The sequence below is a fragment of the Chinchilla lanigera genome, unplaced genomic scaffold, assembly GCF_000276665.1.
Source record: "Chinchilla lanigera isolate Chin_1 unplaced genomic scaffold, ChiLan1.0 scaffold00014, whole genome shotgun sequence".
Classification (NCBI taxonomy): Eukaryota; Metazoa; Chordata; class Mammalia; order Rodentia; family Chinchillidae; genus Chinchilla; species Chinchilla lanigera.
This window is the reverse complement of record NW_004955415.1, coordinates 28,431,078-28,444,516: the sequence shown is the minus strand read 5'-3', so window position 1 is coordinate 28,444,516 and position 13,439 is coordinate 28,431,078. Positions and strand designations below refer to the sequence as shown.

General features: G+C 46.9%; 1 protein-coding gene across 2 annotated transcripts in view; it reads left to right on the top strand.

Moving 5' to 3' along the window:
* Positions 1 to 13,439, top strand: part of Ralgapa2 (Ral GTPase activating protein, alpha subunit 2 (catalytic)) — a 248,630-nt gene that overhangs the window by 218,969 nt on the left and 16,222 nt on the right. For both annotated transcript variants that reach the window (XM_013512249.1, XM_005380947.2), the window contains exon 38: positions 11,465 to 11,586. In XM_013512249.1, the coding sequence (XP_013367703.1) occupies positions 11,465 to 11,586 (122 nt within the window). The remainder of the gene's footprint in view (positions 1 to 11,464; positions 11,587 to 13,439) is intronic.

Genomic DNA, 13,439 nt, shown 5'->3' with positions numbered 1-13,439 from the left:
TTTTCCATGTAGCCGTCACTTTGTGGCTATTAAATGTCACCAAAATGTCATCAATGGCCACTTCTATAGTGAAGGCCAAGAGTGCATTTTCTTAGCTCCTGACCTACAGTGCCTTTAGTGAGTGACACCCTGTGACGAGCAGTCCCAGTGACACCGACTCCCTTTTTCCTAAGAAGCCTGGCAGGGCTCTCTTGCTCCTATTGATTTCTCTCTTCCTCGGTCATTTTCATCAGCTGAGTAGCCTGTTGAATCTTTTCTCACCCAATCTGACAGCACTTTCTCTAGGCTTGAAACAGGCTGAATGACTAATTTTCTTGTCACTTACGTTTTTACTCACGTGAGACTTCGAGCGACAGTGTCGTGGAGCGTTTTCTCACTTGGCAATTCATAGGAGGTAAGGTGTGCTGGGGCACAGGAGACGATGGAAATGGAAAATACTCTAATTAGGGATGTGCTCCTTCACAGATCAATCCTGGGGAAGAACTGGTTTGAGCTTTTCTAATAAAAGTGGAAAGCAAATCCATGACACGCATGGACATCTCCCTCTGAAAGAGCAACTTCTTTGCTCTGCCAGGAGGGCCTGTGTAAGACAGCAGACCTTCTCCAAAAGTCTGTAATTCAATAGCCTGAAGAAAATCTATTTTGCCCCATTTCCACTTGCTCTTATCATTTCCTCAGAATTATTCCTAAACTTAGTTATATGGGTATTTTCTTCTTTTTAGAGCAGTAGTGAATTGTTCCTATCCAGGAGTGTATCCTTAGGGTTTGAAACCTAATCTAATATCTTATACCTTCATGTGTTTAATTTCCTTTTCCAAAACATCCATTTCATGTGACTGTACTGTGCAGTAAAGTCATCCTCTCTGTCCTCACCAGGCTCTGACATTTACATTGTATGATTCATTTATTTGGGGTCTTAACCAGTCCTAGCATTTAAATTTGCATTATATTGAAAGACAGACAGTCACAGTGAAGCGTTGCCTGGCTTTAAGCTGTAACCGGTCTCTGTTCAGTCTTGGTCACTGCGGAATGTCACCAATCAGAGTGAGTACATGCCAGCTAAGCCCACCTGTGTCAGTCCATGTGGGCAGGATGGTGTACACCAGGAAGGGCATCAGTGCAGAGTAGAAGTGTGGGGCCCCTGGCCATCCCAGGCTCCCTTCTCCCCACCCTCCCTCTTCCTCTATTCCTTCGCTTCTGCCCCTTCTGGCTGGACGGGCATGGTGAGGTTTCCCAGCATTACATCCTCCCCTTCTTCCTCACAGTCCTCTCTAATCTCAGACTTGACTTGACCCTCCTCTCCCTCCCAGAGTCCTCTCTGCCACACCTGCCCACTCACCTAGTACCTGAGCTGCCCCAATCCTGGAGCTGTGTGCTGACCACTACCCCTCGCCCAGCTGGGTCTGCCTGCTGTCTCCTCCTAGGTCTTTCTCACAGGCACAGAGTACTTGTGGATCTCTCCAAGTGCCTGCTGGGACAGCCCTGCGACCCTGCAGTACTGGATATGTATGTGTCTTTCCAGAGGAGTTTCGAATGCTGCTAGAAGTGTCCCTGCCCACAGTCTGCCCTGCTCCAGTGCACTCTCCAGATGAACAGCCTGGCAGCACTGGGGACACGGAGGGCTTTTGCACATCTGCAAGCTGCCTTTCCACTGGCTCTGCTTGTGGTCAGCGAAGACCTTTCCATTTGAGGGCCTTTCCAGAATACACAGTGTGCATGGAGGTACTGCAAGGCATCTAGAGGGCATTTTAATGAGATAGAGTTCACATACCATAGCACTGCCTTGTTTAGACAAATACCATGAGTTCTTGTGGATTCACAAAGTCTCACAACCATTGCCACCTTTGAGTTGCAGAACATTTTTATCACCCACAATGGAACTCCACACCCAGTCATAGTCAGTCTGCATCCTCCCCACCCCCCAGCTCCAGACAATCACAAATCACCTTTGTCTCTCTCTGAAGTTGCTGATTTGGGGCATTTATATAAATGGAGCTGCAAGATACGCAGTTTTTTCTATTTGGCTTCTTTCTCATGGCAAAGTGTTTTCAATGTTCATCTCCATCCCAGCAGATTAACAGTATTTCATTCCTTTTTTTGGCTGAATAATAGTCCATTGCATGGGCAGACTACATTTTGTTTGCCCATTCATCCGTTTGGGTCATTTTGGTTGTTTCTAATTTTTGGTTTTATGAATAAGGCTACTATGAATATTTGTGTACAAGTTTTTGCGTGAACATACGTTTTAGCTCTCCTGGGTCTATACCAGTGATGGGGAGCTGCATCACTGGTATAGTGCTGCCACGGGCTGTTTGTATCACTGAAAGCTCTGAAAGGTTTGCCATCATTTAGCCTGTCCTAAGGTTGGAATTTCTGGGCTGTGTGTTCTTTTTGAAGAGCTGATTTTCACAGTGGTTGTTCCATTTTGCATTCTATCCTCCACTTCTTCAGCTTCCTCCCAATCTTTGCTATCATCCATCTTAACTCCTGACTGTGACCACGCCCCGCTAGGTGTGAAGGTGAGTCTCACTGTGGTTTCTATGCCCATTTCCCTGGTGAGAATGGTGTGAGCATCTTTTCACATGGTTATTGGCCATTTGTTTATCTTCTTTGGATGAATGTTCATTCATATCCACTAGAGGAACATATTTAATTTAAAAATACATATGCTATATATAGGCCTATAATGGCCACCTGCAGAGCTAGGTAGAAGAGTGCAAAATCACAGCCAAAGGCCTGGAGCTCCTTGCAGAGTCCCTGCAAGTGCACAGAAAGATGAAGAGCTAGTGCTCTTCAGACACTAAAGTCTGCACTAGAAGCCTGGAGACCACATCCAAAGGTGACGGCGAGGGCTAGAGCTCCTCCTCTGAAGCAACAGAGCCAACCTCCCTCCTTTCCCTTTTTATTCTTTCCAGGATATGTGCCTATTGGCTGGTGTCCCCCACCTCCAGGGTGGGTCTCCTTTCTTCACTAAACCTATCATCCACACTCAGAACTTTGCTAAACCAATGCGCTGAGAGTTTCTTATTCAAGCTGACCGTTGTCCACAGTTAACAATCACACATCCTTTTCTATTTTTAAAGGGACTGTGAGAGGTCTTTATATACTCAGGATACAAGACCCTTATTGGCTAATGATTTGCTCATATTTTCTCCTGTTCTCTGGGTTACCCCTCACTGCCTTGGTGGAGGCCTTTGAAGCACAATTATTTTGTGGATAAAGTACAATTTTTTTCTTTCAGTTGCTTATGGTTTTGATGTCATGTCTAAGACCAGTAGGCACTTTAAGACTTTATCCTTTGATGATTCTTCAGGACTGTTCCCACAAGATGCAAATGTGTTACTGTCTTCTCTTTTATTCTAAAAGCTCCTGACAGTGGGGAGTAACAGAAGAATCTGGGTACTAATTCCCTCATCTGTAAAACATTCTTTGCGATTCTCCCATGCACTTAGACTCTGCCTCTGTGGCTCACCCTTTCACTGAGTAGCAGATATTTCTGTGGCTACCTTTAACACCATGACCAGGATAGTAGTCCTCAGTCCACAGCTCTCCTGGGTGGCCTGGTGCCCATGCTCATGGGAGGGAGTTGCCCACCTCTTTTTAGTAATGCCACAAGTTCTCCATCTCACCAGAAGGCTGCACCCACACCTCCTCCATCCCTGCCCTCCCCAGTGAAGGAAGCATCACCCAGCATGACCGTTGCTCGGCCTAATGATGCTCAAGGCCATTTTCCAGTTCTGTTCTATCCCATACCTGCAGCAGTAACCTCAGCAGTCTACCAGCCCAATGATTTGTGTATGTGCACATGTGTGTGACATGTCCAAAATACACATGCCATCTACTTCCTGAAATAGGCCAAGGATAAGTGTGAAATATGGATATGTTGAATAAGCCTATTGGGTAAGCAGAGGTGCCCATGGGCACTGACCTTCCGGCCTGGGGGCACACAAGAGCTCCTGGGCAGGGTGCATCTCCCCAGGCCCCTGCACGCTGGAGTGAGGTCACTTTGCCCTTTGCCTCACGCCGTTCAGATGTTCAGATACAGAACAACTCTGGTGTTCTCTGCCTACACCCTAGCTGCTGTCTTCCCACACACACTGCACTCCATCACCTCCCACCATACCAGCTCCTTCTAGCTCATGTCATTCCCTGTAACTGAAGTGTTGGGTCCTCCCCCAACTAGGGCAGCTGCTTCTTTGCTGCTTCCACAGAGGCAAGCCTGCCCTGGTGTACCTCTTTCTGTCCTGGCACCAACATAAGAACACTTTTTGGGGGGGTACCAGGAATCAAACTCATGACCTCAGGCTTGCCAGGCAAGCGCTTATTCCACTGAGCTGTATCCCCAGCCCAAGAACACTTTGCCTTATCCTGCAAATTTGTCTGTTTTGGTTTTTGTTTTGTGGCACTGGGGACTGAACCCAGAGCTACCTGCCCAGCCCTTTTTCAGTTTTTATTTTGAGACAGAGTCTTGCTAAGTCTCAACTGTCCAGGCTGGGTTTGAATTTGTGATTCTCCTGCCTCAGCCTCCCATAATTCTGGGGTCACAGACATGTGCTACCGCACTCTGCAGCAGGTGTGTTTTTCAAACAATGTTCTGTCCACTGAGAGTGGGGCAGCATCTGTCCTGTCCCTATTTATGTGCTTACCACTGGCCCAGATGGGTACTTGGTGCGCATTTTTTGTGCCTTGTTTTGTGTGTGTTTGGGTTTTGTGGCACTGGGGTTGGACCAGCCTCATGCATACTTGGTGAGCACTCCGCCTTGAGCTCCACCCCAGCCCAGCGCTCAGCTTGTGAATAGAGGAGTACTGCAATAGGGTGGATTTTCCATTTGAAAGTGGTGAGGTTACACACTTTCTATCAAGTTTCCTGCACCCACAGGGGTCCCATATAGAAAGGATGCACACAGGAGCATGTGTGTGTGCTATATTTGAGCAGATGCAGATTGGTGCATCTTGTCATTCAGTCACTCAGAAGCTTTGGGGAAATGAATGTTTTTCTGCAGCAGTTCCTGGCCCCATAGTGGCTGGCATTTGTGTTTGCCTTGCACTATTAGACAGTCCTCTGTCCCAGTTCCCACGCTTTTCTAAAACCATGAGCTCTACCATTCTGGTGCATTTCTGGATCTAAGACCCTAAAAGCAGCACATCTCTTTCCTGCTTTTTCTGAGTCAAATGGGCTTTTCCATCACTGTTCTCCCAGGCAGCCAAATGTGTGTGTGTGTGTGTGTGTGTGTGTGTGTGTGTGTACATGTGTGAGTGTGTATCCCTCTTCCAGCAGGAACGGGTGTGAGACTCCCAAGACCTGCCCATAGGAAGCAGGCAGACATCATTAGGCTTAAAGCAGCTCATGTCCCCTTTCCAGCTAGTAGCAAACATCCACTGGATTTGTGCTGAGTTCTGTTCCCATCTGCTAGAAAGTATAGCACATTTACATGAGCTGTGAGGGGCTGGAGATTTAGCTCAGCAGCAAAGCGCCTGCCTGGCAAGTGCAAGGTCGTGAGTTCGGTTCCTGGTACCGGAGAAAAACCAAAAAAAAAAAAAAAAAAACAAACAAAAAACATGAGCTGTGAGGAACCCTGCAGCCCAGGCCTGCACCGGTCCGCATTTACACTGACCAAGGTACCTGAAACCCCACATGCTGCCACCACCTCACCCCAGCAAATGTATCTAGCTTTTATCCCTGCCTTCACTGTTGCTCTGTGTAGGTGTGCAGTCCAGGCAGTTTGCTTCACCTTGTTTGTTCTTAACACTTACATAAATAGAATTGTACCGCATGTGTTCTTCAGTCAGTGATTTTACACTGATTATTAAGTTTCATCTATACTAACATGCATCTCTGCTGTATAGTATTCCACTGTATGGCTACTCTTCTCCAGGAAGTTAAAAATGTTTTCCTTCTCCCTTTTCTGCAGAACATTATAAACCTGTTTAAACAAGCACACATGTGCAGGAGTTCCCATATCAAGGAGCAGAATTGGTGGCCTAGTAGCCCATGCCTCTGTGCTTGCCCAGGGATGATGTCTAAATTGCCCCCTATCAGTAGTCCTGAGAGTCCTGTACCCATGTCCTGCTGACACCGGGCATTGGTTCACACTGCGTGCTTGCCAGTCTGGGACATGTGATAGCGGCATCTCGTGGGTCTGACAACCCTGATTATTAATGCTGTCGAGCATCTGACTGGCCCTTCGTGGTTCAGCTGCTGCCCATGCCTGTGTCTTTTGCCAGTTTTCCTGGTAGATTACTTGTCTTTTTCTCGTGGAGCTGCAGGTGTTCTTCCTGTGTCCCTGCACCTGCCCTCTGTCTCCACTGTGTGCCTCCATGTTTCCTCTTCCTGGTTGTGGGGAACAGTAGATCTTCATGCGAAGGAGGTCATCTGAACCACTCTTCCTCATGGGTCCTGGCTTTGGTTTCTTGTTGGATAAGTCTTTCCACGCCCCAGAGTTGTAAGAGCTTTCCCATACTTTCTCCTAGAAGTTTTATGTCGCTGATTTCGCTTTCTGTGGAGAATTCCACTCCAACCTTTCCTTGTAGGTTGTCTTTGCCTAGACTATATGGCAGGGTCTCAGGCCCAAAGCAGTGGGCACAAATCTTGGACGTCCATTTATCCACTCAGAAAATACTGTTTTGTGTAGAGTGCCACAAGCTGCCTGGAACGAGGGCCATTGGATGGGCATGACTCACACAGCCTTCCAAGTACAGTGTGCTAAATGGTGGCCCCAAAATGTGTCCACATCCTAGTACCTGGATAAGGATCTCCCGATAAGGTCATCCGGGTCATCTAGGTGAGCAAGTATCCAAGAACAAGTGACTGTCAGAGATACACAGAGGAAAGGAAGCCACCTGGCCGTGCAGGTGAGAACACCAGCAGCCATCAGAGGTGGAAGAAGCAAGAACAGAATTTCCACTGGCTCCCTGCTGCTTGGGAGCCCTGGCTTCCCAGAGCCAGGGAAAGAAAAACCTCCAAAGCAACCTATTTGTGCTCACTTACAGCAGCCATAGACAGCCAGCCTAGGAGGTTTAAGATGAGGTGGAGTAGGGGGACCCTGAGCTTTTCCACGTCTAATACTGTGTCTGCAGATGCTGAGTGCTGGCACTTTGCAGATGGGCTTGCAGTTTGGCTGACCCCTCCCATGGCTCCTTCTCCTCTGCAGAAGGCTGCTGTGGATGAGAGGACAGCAGGATCGTGAGGATGGCTCACTGTGGGCTTGCTGGTGTTAGAAATGGAGCTGCAGGGGTTAGGAGAGCAAACAAACAATCTGTGTAAAATGGGGTGCAGTACACACCCGTACATCAGGGTACTGCCTTCTTCTGAGGTGACTTTGCCATCTTGTCTCCTGTCCAACATTGAAAGATTTAGGGATGGCGCAGGCAACAGGTTTCAAGGGTTGAATGCATTGTGTTGTGCAGTATTGCCTCTTCCAAACTGTTCGTTTTGTTCTTTGACAAAACATATTCCAAAATAGAGTTCTCAGATCATTCCAAGGTGAAAGGTCAAGATACCAGTCAACAGGCAATCAACGCAGAGCCTGAATAGCTAGAGATGCAGGTGGGGTAACTACTGGCTTCTCTGTACTTTATGAAGTTGGCATGGCCTGTAGCAGAGGCACAGCTTAACCATAGGTCGTCAAATTTAAGTTGCAGGCTGCTATTTACGGCCCCCATGAACTTACATCTGTTGGTTTGCCATTCTTTGGAGGGTAGCTCCAGCCTTGCATGTGACCTTAAACTTAAACCCGTGTGCTGTAGGTTCTCTTTGCCAGAGCAGGAAAGGTCAGAAGATCTGAGTTCTTATCTTAGTTCCTCCAGGGACTAACTGGGACCAAAGGGATTCCCTTGGACTCTGAGCTCCATTTCCCAATCAGTGAGGTGGCCACCATAGGTCTGGCTAGTGTAGGAGGCCTTGTTGAAGGAGGTTTGCCGGCTGAGGTTTTGCCTGGGCATTGGAGCAGTTTGCCTGTACTCCATCTGGCAGGAAAAGGGCCAGAATTGAAACCCAGGCCTTTCTCCTACTGAAATGCAGCACCTTCCTGTCATACTGTTGCTGTCATTTCTCAAAAATAATAATCAGAGTAAAATTGGGGGAACAGTTTTGAGTCTCAGGCTCTTATACCCAGCAGATTCAGCAGAGTCTGCACAGACTATCTTGGAAAGTTCTCTTAAAAACTTTTCGTAGAATGCAGCCAGGGCAGGCACGTGGCCTCTGAAGTCATGGCGAGGAATGAATGTCAAGCAGTGATGAAGTTCTTACAGACTGTGCCCCTACTAAGACTCAGAATTAACCCTGTGGATTTCTGCTTGAAAATATGAATGTTCTCTGGGAAACTCCTTGAAAAAGTATTCTCTTTTTTTTTAATGAGATGATGATTCAGAGCAGGGTAAAGTTGTGCATTTGCTCCTGGGCTCTCTGAGAGAACAAAAGGGCAGGAGCTGGTATTGAAAAGGAGGTTCACCCGACCTGTGCCCAGGGCTTCCTTCGCCAGCCTCTTAGGCAGAGATCTATGTGTATCCAGTGCTGGGCATCAGCTCAGTGTTCAGTTCACATTTGGAGGTGTCTTACGTGTGAGGCGTACTTCCAGGAGTCCTGATATCCGCATTATAATATCTTTCTTTACAGGAAGCAGCCAGCACCAAAGCCCTAGGGTGTCAGGAAAGAAAACATCAGCCAGTACTGCTCCAAATGGCCCTGCTGCTAGTTCTGATAGATTCTGTCACGATCTTGAGGCTGCATTTTGTAAGACTGCTTGGAGAAATGAGTTTTGGCACCCGTCAGTTTTTTGGCTGCGTCTGAACGCTGCCAGAGAAGGGTGCTGTTTGTTGCTCTTTGTCACGGTGCTTACATGCCCTGGTCTGGGCGCATCTGATGAGCTCCGGTTCTCACCCTAGCCCCTAATGGCTGCCTATCTAGATGACAATACCCAGTTTAGCACCACTAACCCACAGTTGGCGTGCGTGCAGCACATGGCAAGCCAGGGCATGAATGGCAAGACCAAGATGCTTCTGCGAGCTGAGACCTCCTCCTTTTCCTGTGGCTGCCATCATGCCCTAATGTAGGAGTCAGAGACTCTCAGAACTTGACGATTGCCTCCTGTGACCATGAATGCAGGACTTCCTCCTGGGAGCCCAGCTCTCTGGGCGTGACAGGGACAAGCTTGTGCCAGTGGGACAGTTTCATCCACGGATGAGAAGTCAGTCTCTGTGGCATAGTGCACAATACCTGTCAGTAGGTTTGACCGTGGGCTCGGGAGGCAGAGCATGAGAGGTCTTTGAGCGTTGGTCGCGCCTGCTCCAGCCCAGGCCCACGGGCAAACTGGGTTGAAAGGGGAAGCCATGAATTGAGTGTTGACAGCGGGCTGTGGCGGTCCCGAAGGCTCAGGTGGTTGTCAGCCGTAAGTTTAGCTCAGCTCTTTGAGTAATTTGTCACGCCTCGCTCGGCCCCTGCTGGGCCAGCACGTGCCAGCTTACTGTCAGAGTGCCTGTTCGCCAGACGGCCACTCAGGCCTAACGTCCTGCTGTTCCTGACCAGGGGCTTGCTGGGGCCGTGCTCGGAGGGCCAAGCACGGTGACAGCCAAGTGCTGTGCAGAATAAGCATGTTCATAATGAGACATGAATGGCATTAGTGGGTCCCCCTAGAATTGGGCCTGAGCAGGCGCTGCGCACCAAGGAAGTTTGGCAGGCTGTTCATTAAGGCGAGTCACCAGGAGTTCAGCCTCAGCCGTGGAGCTGCCCGCGCACAGGCTGCCCAGGCCTCCGTCTATAGGAAAGCTCATAAATCATCACACGGCTGCTTCGGAGCTCTTCAAGCCCGAGTTCATCTTTTTTTTTTAAGCTGCATCCAGCAAGATTAAGGAGGGTTCCTGGCCTGAGAGAGTGTTGCTCTCCATGATGATGGACCTGTCCTCTTTCTGGGCCACCAATCCTGCAACCCTGGGCCGGCACAGTGCTGAGCACTTGAAATACAGTGAGTAGGGCAGAGGAACCAAGTTTTTAAATTTTATTTTATTTTTTTTTTTTTTTTTTTTTTTTTTGGTTTTTCTCCGGTACCGGGATCCGAAATCACGACCTTGCGCCTGCCAGGCAGGCGCTTTTGCCGCTGAGCTAAATCCCCAGCCCCCAAGTTTTTAAATTTTAATTAATTAAAATTTAAATGCAGACAGCCACATATGACCCCTGGCTCCCTAGATTGCTCTAGTCACCCGTGGTGTGAAGTCATCCTCTGAACGCATAGGGAGGAGGCTGAGGAAGAGCCTGCATTTGGAAACTAGTGTGCCTACTTTGCTAAAAGCAAATAGCCAAACATCGCCTATTTTGAAACACAGGCTCTGGTGAAAGGACAAGTCACCAACTTATATTTTTCAAGAGGCCATTTTGAACAGATAGTTTTCAGAAACGTTAAAATTCCTTGTGAGTAACAGACTAAGGGTGCCACTCATTCCCCATGTTCCTGGAGAATCCACCCAGTTTTCAAACTGACTGCAACATTTTGCCTTTTAACTTTGGCGTTGGTAATGGGGAAGGGTGAAATGAGACATCACGCCGACCTCCCCAGTGTTAACTCATGAAGTCTTACGTGTTGCCACCGTGCATTGTTGGGTTGTTCCGATGTTACCCTGGTGTTGGAAGTGCGTGAGTCACCTTCCCAGGAACAGAAGCTTCACACAAAAGGGGAAGATTTGCTTTCTGCCCTGTGAAAGGCTGCCACACGCAGGGGTCCTATTAAGACAGCTGGAAAGTTGCTTTGGCGTGTTACGCTTGTAAGTTTTATTGGTGACTGGTTTTTGATTACACATTTGAATGCTGTGTGTTCCAGACTGCAGTTTTAATTAGGAGCCAATAGTTTTGTGTTTTTTTTCCTAGTTGGATTCTGTGCTCTTCTTAGATTCTCCTCCCTATGAGTTCTTATCTTCTACTGCTCATAGCTTCTCTTGATTGGAGTCTCTGACACCCCTTAGAGTACACCTCTGCCCTGGTCTCTTCTCAGTAACTTGCATTTCCTTATGTTTTAAAAGGTGTGTTTGCCCTTGTATCACCAGGTCTTGCTTGAAGGATCAGCCCACGATGTCAGTACTCAGAAAAGTGTTTTCTCCCTCCAGATAGGAAGTAAAGATCCAGGTTGTCGCACACTTGCCGGAGGAAGGAGACACCGCTGCATCTACATCTCTTGTTTTTGTTTGCTGAAATCAACCTTAATGATGCTTTGGTGTCATTCTGTAACTACAGGTTTGCTATTTTTTAATAATGCTAGTTGAATGCACTTGAAGTCTAAGAGAAACTTGGGTCTCAGCTGCAGAATCTTATTATTAGGATGAATACTTTATTTTCTGACAAAATACTAAAGAACTTGCAGGATTCTGTGTTTTGCACGCAGACATGAAAGTTGCATAACTGTATTTTAAACAAAGTGGACAGCCACTGCAAAGCAAGCCAGGTTGCACATGCGTTTGTCTCCTTAACTGACGGCGGCAGCTACGAAGAACGAGCGCTGTATCTCGAAGCAATAATTCAGAACCATCGCGAAGTCATGACGTTCGAGGATTTTGCAGCCCAAGTCTTCTCCCCCTCACCCAGCTACTCCCTCAGCGGAACGGGTGAGTGTCTGCATTATTCTCCTCTCATGCTTGAGACGCATTCGAGTAGCAGATGTACACCTGTTTTTCACAGATAAATGCTTGCAAATTTAAGAAGAGCATTCTCCCTCTGAATCAACTAATGAATATCAAAAGGAACGATGACATTCATTTTAATTTGTTTTGTATCCGTGCTGTTCGCTCCGTTCCTTTCTTCAGCTATCCTGTTAACCCCCAAATCTAGCAAGGTTAATGAACTTTTTCTCAGTAATGTGTCCCGGTTCATTCAGGAGCGTGGGCTTCTTGCTGAGCTGGGAATATGTTGTTTAAAAGCGATGCCCGAATCACTGCTTACTTATCAAAAAGGAGTTCCTCACAGTCGAAGCCGTTGCTACTAATGCTAAATGGGGATTATGCGGCCACGATACTGGGGTCAGGGATTAACGCCGGAGACACGGGGGGACGGTGTCCCCGGGCCCGTCATTACCGCGCAGTGCGCGCCTCTGTGGAGTGGCCAGTGTCATGCGGACGAGCTGCCGGCCGAGCCGCACCTGGCATGGAGCCCGTTTAGACCCTGCCTCGTACTCATTGTCATTTATTAGGCCAGCGGAAAATTGCAAACATTTCCATGGGTTTTCTTGCCTTTATACGCTTACTCTTCTTATATTTCCAATATGAAAAAAAAGATGCACTGCCACTCAAACTGATGATATGATTACTGTGGTTTTTTTTTTTAAAGAACATAATTATTTCTTGCAAATTTCTGCATGTAGTTATAGATTAATTGCCTTTCAGAGAGTAAATGGGATATTTAGTCAACACGTGTTGAAATCCTCCTTCATCTTCCCGTTTCCGCAGGACTGAGAGTGCTAATAGATTTCTAACCTGGGTCGATTGTCTCCAAACACTGCCTTCCTTCTCCCATCCTGACTTGTTAACAAATATCTTACACATGAAGTGAAAAAAATTAAATTCACTGAAATAAATCACTTCCAAATAAAATCAGCCATGCATCATTGTTTAACATCGCTGGCTGCGGTCCTGGCCTCCGAGCTTTGTGTGGAGATAAGAGGAGAGGCCTGTGCTGGCCGGGAGCGGAGCAGCAGGCAGAAGGCTCTGGAGATAAGAGCCTGGCAGAGGTGGGAGGTGATTTACATAATCGCGCGCTTCCTGGGGAGGCGTCAGGAACACAGCGATGGTCTCTATTGATCTCTGCTGAACTGGAATACTAAACAACACGAGAAAAGCTTATGACTTCAAGCTTTGATTAATGTTTCTTACATTAAAAAAGTAGAACAGCTGTGAATTGAATTCTTTTATACACTCTGCCAATATTCTATCTAAGACAAAAAAAAATCTGTGTCAAGGGAAATGAAGATTTCATACCCAGTCTGGCCAGAGATTTAAAATGGCTTCAGATTTCTCACTGAAAGAGCAGGAAGGGTCTGTAGCAAGCTGATTTTTTAAAGATCTCATTCAGATTTTTCCCACCCTCATGGATACTAGAACTTGATTTTTTGGTGCAAGGTTTTGTTTTTCTTTTAACTCTGAAGAAAGCATTTTATTTCTTAAAATTAAAGGAAAAATTAAATGATACCTAGATGTTTACATTCCTTAACTGTTATAATCTTAAAATTATTGATTAAGATGTTTTGGAAATAAATAATGAAAGGCTCTATTTCACACACACATACATACACACACACACACACACACACACACACACACACACACAGAGACATGTTAGCCTGTAAATAAAGTCATTTTAAAAGTTCATAATTGCTTAAACTCATTCATATGAGTCAGTGTGTAGTACCTTCATAAGCAAGACTCCGGGAGAAATTTGAGGTTCTGTGATCTCCATTTGGATAAGA